Source organism: Lycorma delicatula, chromosome 5 (genome assembly GCF_047948215.1).
Source record: "Lycorma delicatula isolate Av1 chromosome 5, ASM4794821v1, whole genome shotgun sequence".
NCBI lineage: Eukaryota > Metazoa > Arthropoda > Insecta > Hemiptera > Fulgoridae > Lycorma > Lycorma delicatula.
The window spans coordinates 38,033,308-38,053,456 of record NC_134459.1 but is presented as its reverse complement, the minus strand read 5'-3'; the positions used below and the strand labels follow the sequence as shown (position 1 = coordinate 38,053,456).

The 20,149-nt window shown below is 28.4% G+C and overlaps 1 protein-coding gene across 2 annotated transcripts in view; it reads right to left on the bottom strand.

Moving 5' to 3' along the window:
• P5CS (Delta[1]-pyrroline-5-carboxylate synthase) overlaps window positions 1–20,149 on the bottom strand; it is a 264,054-nt gene that overhangs the window by 72,011 nt on the left and 171,894 nt on the right. For both annotated transcript variants that reach the window (XM_075365901.1, XM_075365902.1), the window contains 2 exons: window positions 15,093–15,311; window positions 8,275–8,440 (listed from right to left, as the gene is read on the bottom strand). In XM_075365901.1, the coding sequence (XP_075222016.1) occupies window positions 8,275–8,440; window positions 15,093–15,311 (385 nt within the window). The remainder of the gene's footprint in view (window positions 1–8,274; window positions 8,441–15,092; window positions 15,312–20,149) is intronic.

Here is a 20,149-nt window from a genome sequence, read left to right as displayed (position 1 = left end):
CCTAGGACCACGCAGAATACCTGCAACTTTTAAATGTTCTAGGAATGCTAAGTTGGAGATAGAGAGATGGAGCGAGTTGTATTTTCGTAGTTTTTAATTATTTTATAATATATATTAATTATATATTTTAATTTATAATTTTATATATATATATATATATATATATATATATATATATATATATAAAATGGTTTTAATATATATATTTTTTTAATTATACTTTATTTTGTATACATAATTTTTAATATAACCTTTTCATGCTTCAATGATATTTAACAAAATTTATATAAAGATTTATAAAATTATTCCTTTATTTAATGGAGGCTCTCTTTTTTTTAATTCATTTTTGATGAGAACTTATGGGGCTTCATATATTTTGCGACTGATATTATATATATTAATTATTCTACTAGCTATCTTTATTTTATATTTTCTGATTATTCCACCTTGTGTTTATGCCCCAAGTCTTTTTTTATTATAATTTTATCAAAATATTAATACAAATTTATTAATATTTTTAATTAAAAATACGTTTGATAGATATTATATAACGGCAAAATGGACATTATTGTTTGTTTCATAATTATAAAACGTAAATATATTCATATAAGATTTATACGTTGAAAATAAATGCAATTTATTAATCAAGCGAGTTGAAAAAAATTTTTCATAAACTGAAATTAATTTAACTAGTGGTTTGCTTAGGAAAAAAGCTCCTATATAAGTTGTAATGTTAGGTCTATAGTAATGAGAAAAAACCACCAGGCGATAAAACTCTACATCTGAAGATAAGTATTTAAAAGGAATTGAAAACTGTACAATAGCTGCTCAAAAAATCATTCACATGGATGGATATTAAGTATCTAACTTTAAATATGGATAAAACCGTTGCATTGTACTTTTGAGGTAGACATAAAATTTGTTTAATTTGGGCAAAATTTTCATTACTAGTATTGGTAGTATTTCTGTTGCTCATAATAAGAAATTGGTCGGCCGAAAGTGCTAACACCAGGAAAAGTTAATCGACGTGTAAGCTGCTTATTCTGTTAGTTCCAAGAAGTCTTTGGACGCCTGTTTAGGGAGTCTGGCCTCTTCGTTGGTAATGCCCACACGGCATCGCGCAAGTGTTTAAAGATGCATCCTAAAGAATTAATCTTGTTCACTGCAGACACTAGCTTTCTTTAAGTGGTTCATATCATCTGTAACACCAAATAGGGAAGAACTCGACGATTGGTTTCGATTGACGAGGCATGGTTCCACCTCGATGGATACGTGAATGCACAGAATTCACGCATTTGATGTACAGAAAATCCACATCAACTACACGAGTCTCCTCTGCACGGACAAAAAATGGGTGTTTGGTTTGCAATTTCACTCATCTTTATGACATTCTTTTATGGCACAGTGAACAATGAACGCTACATACGGATGGTTAACAATTTTTAAACATTTTTAAACACCTGCAGATCAACTACAGTACACGTGGTTTCAGCTGGACAATACTACCGGCTCATACAGCCAAAAACACTGTGACTTTCTCGGATCAGTATTTTCATGAAGAAGTGTTTTTGAAAGGGTTGTGGCACCCTCCGAAATCCTGATTTATCCTTTTCTGACTTTTCTTGTGGGGATATCTTAAGAATACTGCTTACAAAAGGCATCCTTACACCATTCCCGAATTGTAGAGCGAAACTGAACGATGTTTTTCTCCAATTCCTTAACAAATGTTATATGTGTTTAAGAGCATGCAACGTCGTATTCAGTTATGTGAATCGCATAATGGAGGACACTTTCAAGAATTATTTTAATTTAATCATTTTTCCAAAAGATTGCGTTACTTTTTAAACATTCTTTAGTATAATGTTTTCTATTAGGGCTCGTCAAAATGTCAGAAGATTTTTGAAGGTATAAAAGTAAACTTTAAGTTCATTATCTGGTACTCGTATAGTATGAATCGTATATACCTTTATTTAGTAAATTAAATTTGTTAACTTATCTTTCTGAATAAGCAATCTTTGAAAAAAATAGAATGATTACTTATTCTTAAAATATAACAATATTTTAACATGGTAAAGTTTAATTCTTTACGAAACTAGATAACAGATTTATTTTTTTAGAACTCAACACAATTTTCCGGCTTTTGAAAACCATTTTTAATAATTACCGAATCGTTTGAAAAATCTTACAAATAATTTATTTAAAACGCAATTCAAAGATATCGTTTTATAAACAGATTACTATTCTGTCGGTGAATTTTTAAATAATACTAATTAAAGAAAATAAAACTCTGATTTACAGTGTTTGCATCCTTTTCTAGATGTACATAAATATATGATCAAAATAATTTTCCATTGAGGTTTCTGAATTATAAATTACTTTACAATAAATTTTTTTATTTTTTTATTTTATATATTTACTTATATGTGTTTATATTTTAATAATTAAATGTACTTTAGTAACATATATTTTTATCTTGTAATTTTGTTTTTACGTATAATTATGTAATCTATGTATTTTATTACTATCAATCTATTTAAAATTATCAATTTATTCTTACCGATCAGAATAATATTTATTTATTGTGTAGCCGTTTAAAATCTACAAGAATCATAGTTAAATTCTGTATTGTTAATTTTTCGAGAAATGCAATTTTCCGAGACATAAATAGCGTTGCCTATCTGTCCAATTCTTACTGTTTGCAAATCTTATAAGCACCTTTTAAGTAATAATTTAATATTTTAAAATTAATTTTTCTCTAAAATGAATTTTTTAAAGAGTTAATAGTAAAAAAAGACTGAATATGACGCCATTTCTTAAGGCTTGTCGATATTTTCAAGTTTTGGTAATTTCAAAACCATTCATAGAAAAAATTAAAAAAAAAAAAATGTAATGGTGAAGACATTTTAAATTGTTCTTTTATATCAGTGCTTTTTTTTAAACAGTTTTTCCCTTTAATGTTATACAAAGTTAAAAAGAAGAGAATTATTAGAAAAAATAAAAATTTTTTTCATCACTATACCAACTTGTAAAAAAAATTGTGTACTAATCTCGAAAACTAAAAATATGAATTTGATGAAATAACTGAAATAATATTTCGTCTTTTTTCTAAATTTAGTCTGTGTACGGCTGTCACCAAACGGGATTTTGTTAGATTCAAAATTTAATTTTATTAGAAAATTGTAATTTAAAATACTAAAATGGCGTAGAAAATTACATAAGCATTAAGAAACATACCAAAAATTTCCGAAAATGAGGCAATTAATAAATTAATTTATTTAAAATCGAAAAAGAAGGTATACTGTAAAATAAAAATCTGATGTGGATACCACATGACTTCCTTGTACGCCTATTAAATTATATATACACAATTTTTTTAAATGAAAAGTACATAAAATGTTATCTTATTAATAACTTTTGATATTTTTCATATATATATTTTTTATTGTTATTATTGAATTATTATTTATTGTAAAGATTTTATTACAATCAGAAATAAATAATTATTAATAAATCAATAAATCTAAATTAAAAAAAAGTTAAAAAAAGGAGATGAAGTCGAATTCAAACCGATGCGCCTTTGCTTTGTAAGATCCAAATATTTCATTAATTAAAACTTTATTTGGCTATAACTCTGGAACCAATAAAAATAAGTACCCCTTATGATATGTTGTTGAAAAACTCTCAATGATGGCTTATTACTGCAAGTAAGAAAAATTCCAAAATCCATATGTTTTTGGATTTTGGGCTTTTTTAGACACTTTTGGTCCAGTCGATTGCAATTAAAAGGGGAGGCGCACAACTAGATGTTACAACAGTTCTAAATACAAAATTTCAACATCCTACGGCTAATCATTTTTGAGTTATGCGAGATACATACGCAGATATGTACGTACAGACGTCACGACAAAACTAGTCAAAATGGATTCAGGAATGGTCAAAATGGATATTTCCGGTGAAATATGAAAATCGAAATTTTTTGCGATCGCAATACTTCCTTTACTTCAACAAGGTTACAAAGGTACAAGGAAGTAAAAAGGAAAGAAATTTACAATACTGATGCGCAAATAAAATTAAAAATATTTTTATTAAAAATTAGAATGTAATTTTATAATATATGGTAATAACTTGCATGTAAAATGTAATGCCTGGTCCCGGTTTCGAATCCCCCGGTCAGGCATGGCATTTTTCGTACGGTATAAAATTCCATTTTCATATCCCACGCATAAGTTTTAAGCTTATTTGGAGATATCATCATGAAGCAAAAAAAAAATCTTATTTCATATTAAAATATTCAGCTGGTTGCCGTTCGTGTATGGAACTGTTATTAATCATTAATGTTCGTAGATTCAAATACTTGGACATGTAAAACTCTATCAATTAGAGGATTATATCGATTATTCATTACAAATACAATACAACATAATTTAATAAATCATGAAATATTTATTATAAGCAATTTATTTTAAGAATAGAATTTATGTTATAATAGGAAATTACTTCAAAATAAATCTGATTTTTAACCCATTCATCAATCTCCTTTTTCAATGATTTAATTAGTCGATTAATGTTAGAAAGAACAAATTTATTTATTTTGTAGTGATATATGTTACTTAATATTGTATAACGATAACATTAATGGTGGGGTTATTAAACACTACAATGAAGACGCTTTTCACTGAGAGTATACTTTTGTTACGATTTACAAACAGCATATTACAATTATTAATATTAGCAGTTAGATTTTTAATATATAATTATCTTATAAATATATTTATGTCTTTTAAGGTATAAATATTATTATTATTATTTTTATAATAATTTTATTATAATTCTTCGATTTCCATGGCGGAGTGGTAGCATCACGGCCTTTCACCTGGAGGTCCCGGGTTTAAAACTAGGTCAAACCAGGCATTTTTTTACGCTACAAAATTTCCATTTCATATTCCCATGCACAAGCTTCTCCAGCAGCTTATATTTTGTTGAATTAGTCATTAAAAAATAAAGAAATAATATATTTATTAACAAATAATAGTGATCTGCCGATCAGGGATCCTAAAAAAAAGTGTTTTTGAAGAGTAAAAAGTTTACTTAGGTGAGTGTCGAAGGCTCCATATCAAATAAAAATATCGTATTGAGGCAAGAACTGTCCAAAAAATTCATAATAAATCATATTAATAATATTCAGATAATTATTATATATATATTTTTTAAATTTAAATAATAGGTCTTAAACTTTAAGCAAAGGTATACGATACAAGCCCTTAAAATTCAAGTGACCGTAAAATAGAACACCAAGAAATGTAATTTTATTCGTTTTTCCTATTTGCATATGCAGATTCTACTTTACTTATATATTTACACGAGCGAATCCTTAAGGGAAATTTATTACCTGGTTGTCCCTTCATGTTAGAAGAGAATGTAATGTCATATATTTAGTCTTGATGGAATTTAGAATTAGAATAAACATTTGTAACTCTACCGATATAATTTTCAAGTCTTCATCCGACATTAAAAAAAAGTTGGCAAGTTATTACGTGACTTTCCCGGTTATTAATAATAAAACTTAAAAGAATTAAAGTAAAAAAATAGAATATATAATTTTTAAAGATAGAGAATAAATTTTAAGAAAACATTTTATTAAAAATTAAAAAAACACAACTGACAAAAAACAATGCTTACAGTATAGGATAATATTGCTATTTAATATAGGATAATTAAAGAGCGTATAGTATTTATATATATTATACTTTTTTCAAATTTGTTAAATTTATTTAAATATATTTATATTGCTTTTGACACTCCCGGTAACGTAAGGATTCCAGCACGGGTCATACATCTAAATCGGTTCGGCCGTTGAACTGCTACGGTGGAACTAACATACACATACACCCTAAATACATTACAGTTTTTTTTGGGTAGTCGTGTAAAAGTATATATTAAGTTAAGCTTAACAAATTTGCTTAAGTAAAGTTTTCTCTAAATCTAACATCCTCTTCAATAAAGATTAAAATAAGAAAAAGAACATTTAAAAAAACTTTTTCTATAATTTATACAAAATTTTAGACATTTCTTAATAGCTCTATATATGAAGTATAAACTTTCAAAACATTTTTGAAAAATATTTAAACCGAAGGAAGCAATAAAAAAAGAACTAAAAACATATATTTCAATTTTAAGGGGTGGGGGTTGATTTTTTGAAAAAAAATTTTGTTTTATTATATATGAATTATAAGTAACAAATTTTCTTAGTAATAAAATTCTCTCTAAAATGGCTCTAAAGAAGATCGAAATTGGTTTTTTGCGATATCCTTCCACCTCCTTGACGAATCTTGAAAAAAGTTAATATGATCAATATCCTATGTATAGAAATATTTGAGCCAAATTTGAAGAAAATCGGTTCAATCAGTGCTGAGATATAAGGGCAAAAGTAGTGCGACACTCATGCATACACACATCGTACGTTTGTTTTTTTGGTCTAGATTAACTAATTGTATTATTGATTATTGTTGTATTTAATGTGCCATGAATTGTTTTCTGTATTGTATCTCATTCTGTATATAAATTGAATTGTAAAGTCATAACTGATGTATATTTGTATATAGTAATTTATAATTAAGATGATTAGTATTTAGGATGTATATATATGTACCAGTTGTACTAGTAAACATTCCGCTGCCACAGAGGAAGGATTTAACCTAACTGACGCCTAGCGTCGAGAATGAACCACAAAGCAGAATAACCAAATCCCATGTATTACTCAAAAGCCGCCGGGTTTTGACTTGCCACTACGACATGGTCAACGCTAAACAGAATACGAACTCAGCATGGTAGGTGCGCCTATTTCCTGTATAAATTGGGTAACACAGCGACGCCTCTTTGCGAGTGTGGTGAAAATCAGACTGTTAAACACATCACAGAAGTTTGCCCTAGGACAGCTTATGAGAGGACTCCTGTAGAATTCCTGATGGCGACTCCAGAATCAGTAGTTTATATTAATTTGTTAGATGTTGTTTGTAATTTTTGACTGTAATTGGTGTTGTGTGTTGGTTCCATACGCTAAAAAAATAAATAAACTAGGAAACAGCTGCACGTGTACAGCTGCCATGATGAAGAAACAGGAAAGAGTGGCTTTTTTAGTGCGACGTAAATCGGCCACTAGTCCTGTGCGTCAAGCAAGCGGTAGGGCGAGCAATAGTTCCGGCAGTGATGGAATGAGAAGCGTAGAACTTGATCAAATACCTGACTGGATCAGAGGTAACTTGGCAGAAGGCTCATCAGAAGGAGAAGTGTGCCGATGGAAAGTGAGCGAGGCATTATAATTCAAACGAAAAAGTTACTGGCTAAAAAAAATCATGTAGCCAGAGGGGTTGAAACGCGGAACCGTGCAGGGCCAGGGAGGTAGCCCTCTTTCTGAGGATGTCTTGGTCTGGTCACCAAGAGTGACTAGGTCGGGGCACTCCGATGACGCATGAAGGACCCTCGAGGTTTGAGGAGTGGTAGCGCGAAGGGTGGGAGAAGGTATGCATGGGTGCATATTCGGACTCCTATGAGTAGTGTCGGGGAGGGTAGCCCTCCTGGGGAGAGGCATCACGGCATTCAGAAGCGAAGGTCGTGTTGCTTCAATGAACCAGGAGGGACCCCGTTGGGAAGGTCCAATGGGTGAACAATGCTGAAGGATGGTGGTTAGATATCGCCACGTTACATAAGGTCAACCGAGGCAACGTCTTCTAGGCGTTTACCGGTTGGCCTTATGTTGTTAAAAAAGGATGGGAAAAAAAGATTAACTAGTTGGGTCTAAAATGTAAAGTTGCAAAAAAATCCGCTACCCCATTTTTCATATGATCACTATATTTTTCTCTTTAATATTTCCTGCTCTAGCTATATTCGTCGGGAAAGTAATATTTCTTCACGAGAAAAGCCCAAGGCTGTATCGTCCATAAATTACAATATCTCAGTTATTTCTTATTAATAAATTACAATTTAATTTCAATTATAAACGGTTTAGGAGTAATGAATTTGATTTTAAAATTTTTGCGGCGGTAACTTTATGGCATTGCTGAATTATAAATGAGTACTTTTGAAGATTAATTAGCAATTTGGGTATACACTTGTATTTTTTCTAGGTAAATTAGGTCGAGACCCGTGAAATAAATCAATTTTTACGGTCGTAAGATCTGTCCAGTTTTCCATAATCTAGATTTCATATTAAAATCTTTATTATTAAATAGTAAAAATTATAAAATTAACATATTCTTTATGTTACGAGTTTCTTACCATTTTCTGCTAAAACTTCAACCGGTGCGGATCCAACAGCTGATGATTCTGTGAAGAAGGTTCCTAACTTTCTTCCGCTTATGATAGTTTTAATCGCTTTTTCCTGCATTCCATTGCATATAACGACACTTACTCCACGTTCAAGTGCCCAAGTTGCTGCTTCAACCTTTTGAAAAAACAAACAAAATTAAATTTTTTGACATATATATGTTAAATGAAAAGAGAATTTGGTCGCTAAATAGTTGTCCTTCATTTGAAACATCAGTGGCTGAACTAAATTTGTAGGCTGATGATCCTGTTGTTTTATATTATCATTATTTTTGTAAATTATCTCTTATACTGGGTTTTATCCAATCCATTCATTATTTTGTTCTCTGATGAGTTTTAAATTTTTGCCCACTGTTTTTTGTTTAAATTTGAACCATACATAATAACATATAGCTTTATTATTTTGAATTCATCATTCATTACTGAAATAATTTTGAAAATTAACCAAGTGTTTTTTTATTTCGTTACTAATAAAAAAATAGTCAAAACTAGTTAATAAAATATATTAAACAAAAAAAAAACAAACACATATTTTAATTGTGTGGCCGATATTTATTTGTATACTTCATAAAAGAAAAAAAAAATAAATTTATGTTTTATTAAAACTTATTTAAAAAAAATATATATTTATCGGCTCTTCATAATTTCGTACTACACATCAACAAACGAAGCTTATTTATTTGATGTTTATTTTAATATTTATTTTAATAATTTAAAAAAAGTATTCTTATCTAATTAAATCATGCAGGAGTTGTATAGGATGTAGCAGGAAAGATTACAAATTAATTATATGTACTTTTCATTTTTTTAAATATGTTTATGTAATTTAATAGACGTACAAGGAAGTGATGTGGTGCCCACATCAGATTTTTTATTTCTATGCATGAAAATATAATGCTTCAACATTTTTATTAAAAAAAAAAAAAAAAAATTAACTGGCAAGTATTTTCTAATTACAGATGTAGTAAAAACGCTTGTTATCCTATATGAAGGGAAAAATATTATGAATGTTGTACAAAATTATATATGTATACATCAAATTGATTTATTGTATTTTGTAACTAGAGTTTTACTTTGTAAGTAAGCTATACGTCCTTAAAGTGTCATCTGCACACCGTGAGATGATATAGCGACTTGCGTTAAAGTTTGAAATAATTTATAATATTCTTTGTAACAGTCTGAATTATATTACATTATTTCACATTTCTTAATTTCTGTCACACTGTAGTATTCTATTAAGTAGTGCAGGAGGTTCTCAACTATAAAACATTTTTCTTTCTTTTTTAATGGAGATTATACTAATAAGTTAAAAGAAGGGTTTGATTAAAAAAAAATTGATGTGGATACTACATGACTTCCTTGTACGCCTACTAAATTACATATACGCATTTTTTTTTAAATGAAAAGTATATAAAATTTTATTTCATCAATAACTTCTGATTTTTTATTTTTATTGTATTAATGAATTATTATTTATTATAATTTTTTTACAATCAGAGGTTAATAATTATTAATAAATCAATATATCAAATTTAAAAACAGGAGATTAAATTGAATTTGAACCTATGTGTCTTCCCCTTGTAAGATTCAAATATTTCATTAATTAAAATTTTATTTGGCTGTAACTCTGGAACTAAAGAAATAAATACCACTTATGATATATCATTGAAAAGCTCTCAATGAGGGCTTATTACTGCCGTTAAGAAACAGTCCAAAATTCAAAGTTTTTGGAATTTCGGCTTTTTTGGACACTTTTGGCTCAGTCAGTTGCAATTAAAAGAGGAATTGCACAACTAGATGTTACAGCAGTCCTAAATCTAAAATTTCAACATCCTACGGTTAATCGTTTTTGAGTTATGCGAGATAAATACGTACGTACAGATGTCACGCCGAAACTAGTCAAAATGGATTCAGGGATGGTCAAAAGGTATATTTTCGTCGAAATCTGAAAATCGAAATTTTTCGCGATCACAATACTTTCTTTACTTCGTACAAGGAAGTAAAAAAGTACTTTAGGAGACAAAAAATTAACATCATCTGTTTAATATTATACTTCTTTCTATTTTTATATTTCTATGTAAAGAAAATTTGATAAACACATGATTTTCGCATTTTTTAACTGTGAGATCATTTTTTCTCTCTAATAGTATCAAGATTACGCCTTAATTATTTTTCCTTAAAAGCTTTCCATTATCTTCCGAAGTTTTTCATTAGAAGGACTGTTTTCCTTTTTTCGTACGGCTAAACTTCATTACCGATAACGTATGTATACATTGTCGCCACAAAATTATAGCATTATCATGGTGTGTAGTTTATTTCAATTATGATACTTGCGGGTTTTGTCTTGAGCTTTCAGAAAATAGCAGCAATACATACCACAACTGTTGATTATATACTTGTGTGTGTATATTTATGTATATAAATATAAAGTATATTGTATACTGAAACGTAACTGGAAATGGAAGAATAAAAATGCACCTAAGTGACGTTGTAGTTTCATTCTAATACTAACATCCCAAAACTCGTTAATTCAAACCCTTTCATTTTCTGCCCGTCATCATTATTATGGAGTCGTTACGCCTGTTACGTCAACGACATACATTATACAGTAATAGAATTTTTTTAAAGCGAAAATAGTGAACGGTCGTGACATTCATGTCATCTAGAAACCGTTTATGGTGATGAAATTGTTGATCGAATTACTGTGAGTACGTGGGCAATAAAATTTTGTGCGTTAGAAGCTGGTAAAGCGAACGGTGAGGATAAACCTCGTAGTGATCGATCAGATTCTGTGACTGATAAGAAGCACTAAGAGAAGTAAAAAAAATTGATTCAAAATGACTGTCACATCACACAATAAATCGACGCCATTCATATAGGCATATTGAGAGAATGAGTAGGACTTATTGTTACACAACTGGGTTACCAATTCTTGATGTTTAAACTTACAGAAAGGAACAAACAATAAAAAAGTGTATGTTATAAATAGTTTATGAAACGGTATCACAACTTCCTTTCCAATATTTTGTTGGGAAAGTAGACTTGAATGAATGATTACAACCAAAAAAAAAACAAAAAAAAACAGAGAATGGAATATTGGCGTTAGGTGATAATTGGTAATTTGTAATTTACGCTAATATTTGCGCTGGTATTTATGGTAAATGGTAATCTGAGATAGGTATTTTCCAAAATTAACAATCGCTTTGCTTACTAACCCTGGCTAATTAGCATTAAATATACAAATTATATACAACTTTATAATAACGAAAGTGATATTTAAATTGAAATCAAAGTAGCACTGAATTAAATAGTGATATTTAAAATGATAGTGAATTAACGAAAAAATTACGTTCACTAAAAATAATAAGTGTTCAAAAAGTGATGCAACCTTATAGAAGAATGTTTCCTTCTTTGTTGCAAGTTTTATTGTGGAAAAACGGGGTTACAGAACGCATCAGAGAATATTTATCGTCTCCCAATAGATTAGATGTGCCACTAATGCCCTGACCCAGAATGCCTTCACAGAAAATTATGGTGTGGATGCACCAAACAAGTCCTCCATCATGCGACTATTCGATATGTTCTAAGAGGCACGGAATGTGGCAGATGCAGCCAAAAGTCGTCGACCGAAAGTGGTAACACCAGAAAAAATGATCGACGTGCAAGCTACATATTCTATTTGTCGCAAGAAGTTGCCTATAAGTTAGAAGACGTCTGTCTAGCCAGTCTGGTATCTCCATTGGTAGTGCTTACGCGGCGTTAAGCAATTGTTTAAAGATGCATCCGTGTAGAATTCGTGTTGTTCGAGCGTTGTTACCTGTAGACACTGGAAAACGTGTAGCTTTCTGTCAGCGGTTTATATCATCTGTAACGCCAGATGGGGAAGAACTCGATGACTGGTTTTGGTCTGGCGAGACATGGTTCCGCCTTGATGAATACATGAATGCACAGAATACACGCATTTGATGTACGGAAAATCCACACAAGCAGCACAAGTTTCCCCTGCACGGATAAAAAGTGAGTGTGAAATGTCACGTAGGATGATCTTCATGACATCCTTTTATGGTACAGTGAACAGTGAGCGTTACATACAGATGGTGTAACAATTTATAAACACTATACCTGCAGCCCGGCTAGAGTATACGTGCTTTCAACAGGACAATGCTACGGCTCATACAGCCAACTACACTACGACTTTCTTGGATCAGTATTTTTATGGATATGTGATTTCGAAGGGGTTGTGGCCCCCTCGGTCTCCTGATTTATTCCTTCCTTACTTTTTCTTGTGGGAATATTCCATAAGTAGGATGCTACATACAAAAGTCATTCTCACACCATTCCCGAATTGCAGAGCGAAATTGTAAGATGTGTTGCTGCAATTCCTCAAAAAATGTTACAATATGTGTTTAAGAGCATGCAACGTCGTATTCGATTATGTGAATCGCATAATGAAGGCCGCTTCCAATAACTACTGTAACTTACTCATTTTCCCGTAAGGTTACGCCACTTTTTGAATACTCTACTACAATTCTAACATAATTCTATTATAATTTCAAGAACTGGAGGAAAAGAACCAAGGTAAAATTATTATTTATGTTATATTTTTGTGGAAAATAAAACACAACCTTATTAATATGGGAAAATTAAAAAAAAATCTTGCATCACGAACTAGGAACGCAATTACCTACAGACCCCGAATCCAGAAAGATGCATGCGGATTCTGAAGACTTTCAAAATATTCATAATTATAAATAAATAAATAAACTTGTTTTAATATTTTTTTAGTTTGGTTTAATATTGCTAACAATAGATACTGCAGATAAAGAAACCTAAATGTTCCAAGTTGAAGTGTGATAACGAACCACGCTTCTAACTTGCCCCACTCAATTTTTTCGACCTTAAATTGAGCGTAACTCAAGAACGACTCAACCAATCTCTAACAAATTTTTACATTTACAAATTCAGATATTACAGCATATCTATTCTTCAATGAAACTGATTTAGTAGTTTTGGAAATTTTCAAGTCAAATATTTTATACATAGGCCTAAAAATATAAAAGGAAACTACAATTTAAGAGAAAGGTATTTTCGTATTCCTTGTCGCTCAAAACATTAAGAAAATTCATTTCTCCCTAATCCCAATATGTTATTGTAACTTTTACCGTACTTTTCTTTGAAAAGTTGGTAAAAAATTACTAAATTTTATTAATAAAACTGTAGCAATGTTTGTAACTTTCATTTAAATATACCATCAGTTTGTACAAAATATCATTATTTAAATGAATGATTTTAAGAATCTATTCAAAAACTTTAAAATTAAATTTATGTTATTGAAGTATCTATTTTCTTTTTATTAAGCGGAAATTATGGATTTCCTTTTACCAGAATAAGCAGATATACTCGAATGATATAAGTTGATATTACAAGTTAATGGAAATTTTATGATTTAAAAGAGAAAAGTTTAATTTATAAATAACTGATTATTTAAGACTGGATTAAGATGATTTATGGAAATATATAAGATCGAGTTTACGGGAGCAGAATAATTTGAGTAGACTTATTTTGTAATTTAAGAGAGGTCTTTTATAAAGATATTTTAAGATAGAACATGAATATATATTCATATTTAAATTAGAATATCAAAAAAATATAATTATTAAAGAATAAAATGACATATTAAATTTATTTTCGACTATAATCATGTATAAGATAAATTATTTACACCATAAGTTTTTAATTATTCGTAGTAAATTTCTTATAGTTTCCTTTAATTAAATAATTCAGCTTGTAACTACATAAAGCATTTTCAGAGCCTTTACGTTTCTGTAATCGTAGTAAAGAAATTCGTTATACGGTCTTTAATTATTTTAATTATATGTATGTAATGAGCAAGCTGAGTTTACTTTGTGTTTATAAAAAGAAGAAACGCTAAAAATCGTTGTAATTATTTTTAGGAAAATAACGATTAAAATCTTAAACCCGTATAGAAATAGGAAGCAACGTAAACAATATTTATAAAACTATTTTAATTCAAAATAATTATAATTAATTTTGAATATAAAAAAAATACTTCAAAATAGAAAAAACGATTAGACCTTTTAATTATATGTTAACATTTTTATTCTCAAAACATAAAGTTGTATAATGACAAAAAAAATTACAGTAAATTTTCTTTCTACTTTATTATTAAACAATAAAAGATTTTCATTCTTGGAAATGGTTTTAAGGGTTCTTTTGTAATATTTTTAATTATGTAAAAAACTATTCACCGATTTAAAACCAACAGTTAAATATTAAAAATTTATAAACACGACTGCCAAAAAAAACATTGCTCTTTAATATGGAATAAGCGTGCAGGTGACAGTTTTGTAAATAATATAATTTTTTAAATTTATTTAAACATTATATATGTATATGTTTATATATATACACACACATATATATATATGTCTACACACACACACACACACACACACACACACACACACACACACACACACACACACACACACACACACACACACACACACACACACACACACACACGCACACACACACACGCACACACACACACACACACACACACATCTATGACACTTCCAGTAACGTAAGGATTCTAACGCGTGGTCATACGTCTAAATCGGTTCAGCTGTTGAGCAACTACATTGGAATAAACATGCGTACATTCATAGATTCATACACTTTAATCACATTATTATTCTCCTTTTTGGGCAGTCGTGTAAAATAAAAAAAAATAAAAAAATACTAACCTTAGAATCCATTCCACCTGTACCGACTTTAGATTTCTTTCCAAATTTTACTATATCGTGCATATCTGATGTATATGTGTGTATAAATCTAGAACCTTCTTCCCATGGTGGAGCTGTATAAATTCCATCGACATCTGACATAAGAATTAGAAGATCTGCTTGTACTTCTGCTGCCAACATTGCTGCTAAACTGTCATTATCTTTTATACTTATGATGGCCTGGAAATGTTAATTAATATATACATATTATTATTTATATTAAATTTATATTACAGTTAATTATAATTTATTAAGAATGAACTATGCTAAATTGATTATAAAAGAAGGTAATGCTCAAAAAATATTCATATTAACTAAAAAGCTACATATACATACATATATATATATTGCACATTTCTATTATTAAGCAATTATCATCATTAAGCTCGTTTTAGAGAAATTAATAAAAAAAATATATAATACTTAACTGAAGATAAGATTTTTGAAGTTATAAAAAAAGATTAGCCTGTTTTTATAAAATAAAACAAAACCGAAAATTAACAAGAGTAATATAAACTAACTGTGATCAGTCAAAGCGGAAAGAAAAAAACAAGTTTATTATATATTCTATTATACAATTAAACTCTCCAGTTGAACTGATTTAATTTTTCTTTTGTTAGTGTATAGAATTGTTTAATTTTATAAATAATACAGAAAACAATTTTTTGTGTAACTTTTTAAGTTCCCTTTTTGAGTTTTGAATATTTATTTTGACTAATTCTTCTATAAAAACTGATGATGAGTGTTAACAATCAAAATAAATCTCTTCTTATATCTAAGTTTATTTTATATAATGGTTCTTGACAATTTCTTTAGTTATTTTATTTATTTTTAAGTTCTTAACTTTGATGAATAATTAATTTTAACAAAATAATTTACTCTTAGGTTTATGAATATTATTAACTAAAATCTTCAATCTATAATTTTCAATTATTAACTAGAATATTCAGTTAATTATTCACGTTAACTTAGTGCACGTTTTGAGATTCGAACATAAATAAATGGAATCTGCTTGGATTTGTCTCCAAAATATTCCTAAATAATTATAAAAAAATATTTGGAAACGTGGAAAGAAATATTTTCTAGACGAATATTTGAAAAATTGTTATCGTTTTTCTTTTTTTTAACTTCATTCTTTATTTGTTCCATATAATCTTTCTTTTACATTTGATAAGTAGGAAAACGGAAAAAAGTTCTACTGAAAAAAACAAACTCTTGCACTGTTTTGCACAAAAAGACAGACTTTTCGTTAATTTAATTTGATTTTAATTTATATTTGTTTAATTTGATATTATATTGCTAATAATATATACCGCAAATAAAGATAAAGATACGTCAACGTTTCAACTTGCAGCATCATAATGAACCATGCTTCTAACTTAACCGCTCAAATTTTTTTCACCTTAAATTGAGCTTAATTCAAGAAGGATTCGATCAATCTTCATCAAATGTTCACAACTTCAGACGACTACAGTAGTTTATACATTAGTAGTAGATACACTACTATTAGTAGTTCTAGAGATTTTTGAGCCACACAATTTTATACGTAGGGATATATATAGGTAAACCCCAGTTTAAGTGAATGGTATTTTTGTACTTCTCATACTTCAAAAGGTAAAGAAAATTCATTTTCATCCCCCACTCGCACCATGGGACCGAAAGTATTTCCGTACTTTTCTACGAAAAGTCTTTTCGAAAAGATCTTCGATAAAAGTATGATTCAGGCATAGTAGCAAACCACGCAGGTGAGCTTCATTAATAAATAGAAATAATTAACGTTATAATTAAATTTAAAGAAAATTACAATGAATTTTTATTTTTGAGCTTTGTACTGCATAAAAGGTTTTTAAAAATTCTATTGAAATTAAAAAATATTGTAAGACTATTATTTTATAAGGTACCACAGTTAATGTTTATTAAATTAACATATTTAATTGTTTATAAAATTGCTAGTTGTGTTAAATTTTGTTTAAATTTATTAAATTAATACACTTAATAAGCTGATAAGTGCTATGTATTTGATCAAAAAATCACGCAATCCGATATAATAATGTGCAATCTAGGCTGTGTGGGCTGAGAATGAGTGTGCGTGTCTTATAATTAATTGTTTAATTATGCTAATATTTGCTAGTATAATAGGAAAGAAAAGTGTTAGTATTATAGTTTCGTTTTTTTTTGCGCTTGACTTGCAATAAGATGTAATTTTATATACCATTGCGGCACGCTAAAGAAAGTTATGATGAAAATGTGATAAACAATATATTTAGCTTGTTTAATATATATGTATATGTTTGTGTGTATAGACGTATATAAAATTACACAGTAAAATTTTATCTATAACAAAAAAAAAATCAAAATAGTTACAAATTAATGGTTAATTTTTACATTTTCTTGTTTTGCTGAACCGCAAAACAAGAACATCATCATCTAAATTAAATTAACTGATATATTGTTTATGAAAAAAAAAAAAAATATACGCTAATTAAATACATTTTTAAACATCTATGTCGTCTAATTCATTATTAAAACCAATAAAAAAATAACAAAATTAGAATAAAAATACACGTATTAACAAATTATGATATTAGAATCTTAAATTTTTATGATGCGGTTTGGAAATTGCGAAACGTGTAAATTATATTAAATAAAAAAAATAAATAAAAATAGTATTAAATTTGAACGGTATTATAATAACTCCCTACTCTTTGTTGACGATATTGTAATTTTCTTGGAGATTCTCAAAACGGATATCGAAAAAAGGATTTTTCTCTAAAGGATATCGAAGAGAAAGTAGGGCTAAAAATTTCCTCCAACAAGACGGAATTCATCCCAACAACAACGATTTTCTCAGGTCTCTAAATACGAAATTTGGAAAAAAACAACAGTCAAAATTTTAAATATCTGGGAGAAATAAAACAAATCAATAGTTAAAAAGAATTCACTTAAACAAAAACGAGAAAACTGGAATTGACCGACTATTTAACAAAAGATACTTTCAACAAAAAATACAACAATTTAAATAGCGGTACAAATTAAATTTATCTGAAACTTTACCAAGATTTTTAACTGCCTCAAACTTGACAGCCTAATTTTTTTTTATAATTATATTAAAGTTTTGTTATATTAAATGATTTTTATTTTAACCTAAGGTAATTCATTCAAAATGGACCAGCACTAGTCAAAGCATTAGTTAACTGAGTGTGCTTTAGTTATATGAAAAAAAAAGATATATAAAAATTATACAATGGAAAGCCTGCTAACAAAAAAGATTATGTATAGACATACATGAAAAAATAACATCTCAATAAAAACCAAAATCAGGCATTAAAATGCTCTAACGCGTATACGCATCAAATTGCATCTTAATTTTGAAATCAGGTGAAATAAATAGAATAGGAAAATAGAGAAAGAAAAATCCTAGGATCAGTAAAATAAATAACTGAAAACGAATACAGATTCAAAAGCACTAAAGTTCTTTATAAATGAAATGAAGATTATAAAATGCCAGATACCATCGGAAAAATAGATGGCCAAATTCTTCGGCTACTAATGAAAATTAATGATAACAGGATTACAAAACAAATCTTTAATCATATTTACAACAAAAAGAACGGAAATTAATGGACCTCATTGGTTCAAAATCCTAAAAAAAAAAATGAATATATCTGAAGAAATAATAGAAGGTTCGAAATAATAATACAACGTTCAAAAAATTGGCACAAGATTGCAAGAATTTTCTAGAGAAAGAGAAAGAAGAAACCAGTAGAAGAAAAAAGGTCAGAGGAGAGAAGACAAACACAAAGAAAATAATGAAATATTGGAAAATCAGGAAAGGAAAGAATACGCCCATAAGAAAGAGAAATTAATGAAAAATATGGTCCTCAGCAGGCAAACTAAATAAATAAAAAAAAAAAATAAAAAAAAAAATAAAAATTGTAAATAATTTAATGGTTCTGTTGCTGAGTTTGTACAGAATAATTTATAATTTAAACACTTTTCGTCTTGTTGATTTTATAGATTAAAAGAGGGTAGTACTGGAAAATACAGGCTATAATTTGTGTCCGCCTACTGAAGCTTAGCACAATAAGACTGTTAACGTTCAAATAAAAACTAATACTATCCATTTTTTTACATCATTCCCGGATAATGATAGTTTGTGCTTTTAAAAGCTGTGAAGCCCTAAAGCCAATTACGGTATAGTAAATCGTCATTGGAAATCATACGGTTTTGTTATTTATTTTCTTCATAATAAATACTTCTATTTTATTCTTCTTATATATGCGTTATATATAATCTTATTAAAGATATTTTATCAAATAAGAATTTTTTTTAACAAATATTAAAAAAGTATGCATTAGAGTATTGTCAAACACTCAAATTATAACATAATTTATTAGTAAACATTATTATCGATTTCAATTCGTGATTAAATTAGATAATTTTTTGTTAGTTCTTTTATACAGATAAATTAGATCTATCTTACTAATGATCTTCATTGATTTAATTGACCTTTTTTATTTCTTATTTATGGTAAAAATTATTTAATGAGAAATATTTTTATCCTAAACGAGACCTGCTCTCCTATGTAGATTTCTATTTTTTTACCGTAAATACTCATTAATATTTCTTATCGTATATTTATTTGACACTTATTATATCTAGAATAATTTTTGACAGGAGTCCGCCTAATTATGTTATTATAGATAAATAACTAATATCAATTCCCGTAAATAAAATATCTAAAACATTATATAAATTTTATTTTATTGTTTTGTTTAACTGATATAACAATAAATTTATTAGTAAATAATACTATATGTAATGATATTAATTTATTTCTACTGGATTACAATAATGAATTGTTTCCTTTCAAGAATAAATCAAACAAAAAATCTAGTTTTGATATAACCTTGCTGGAAATGTGACTCATCTGATATTAATGCAAAGAAACAAACTAGTTCTTTCCTTTAAGCCCACCGGGTTGGTCTAGTTGTTAACTCATCATCCCAAATCAGCTG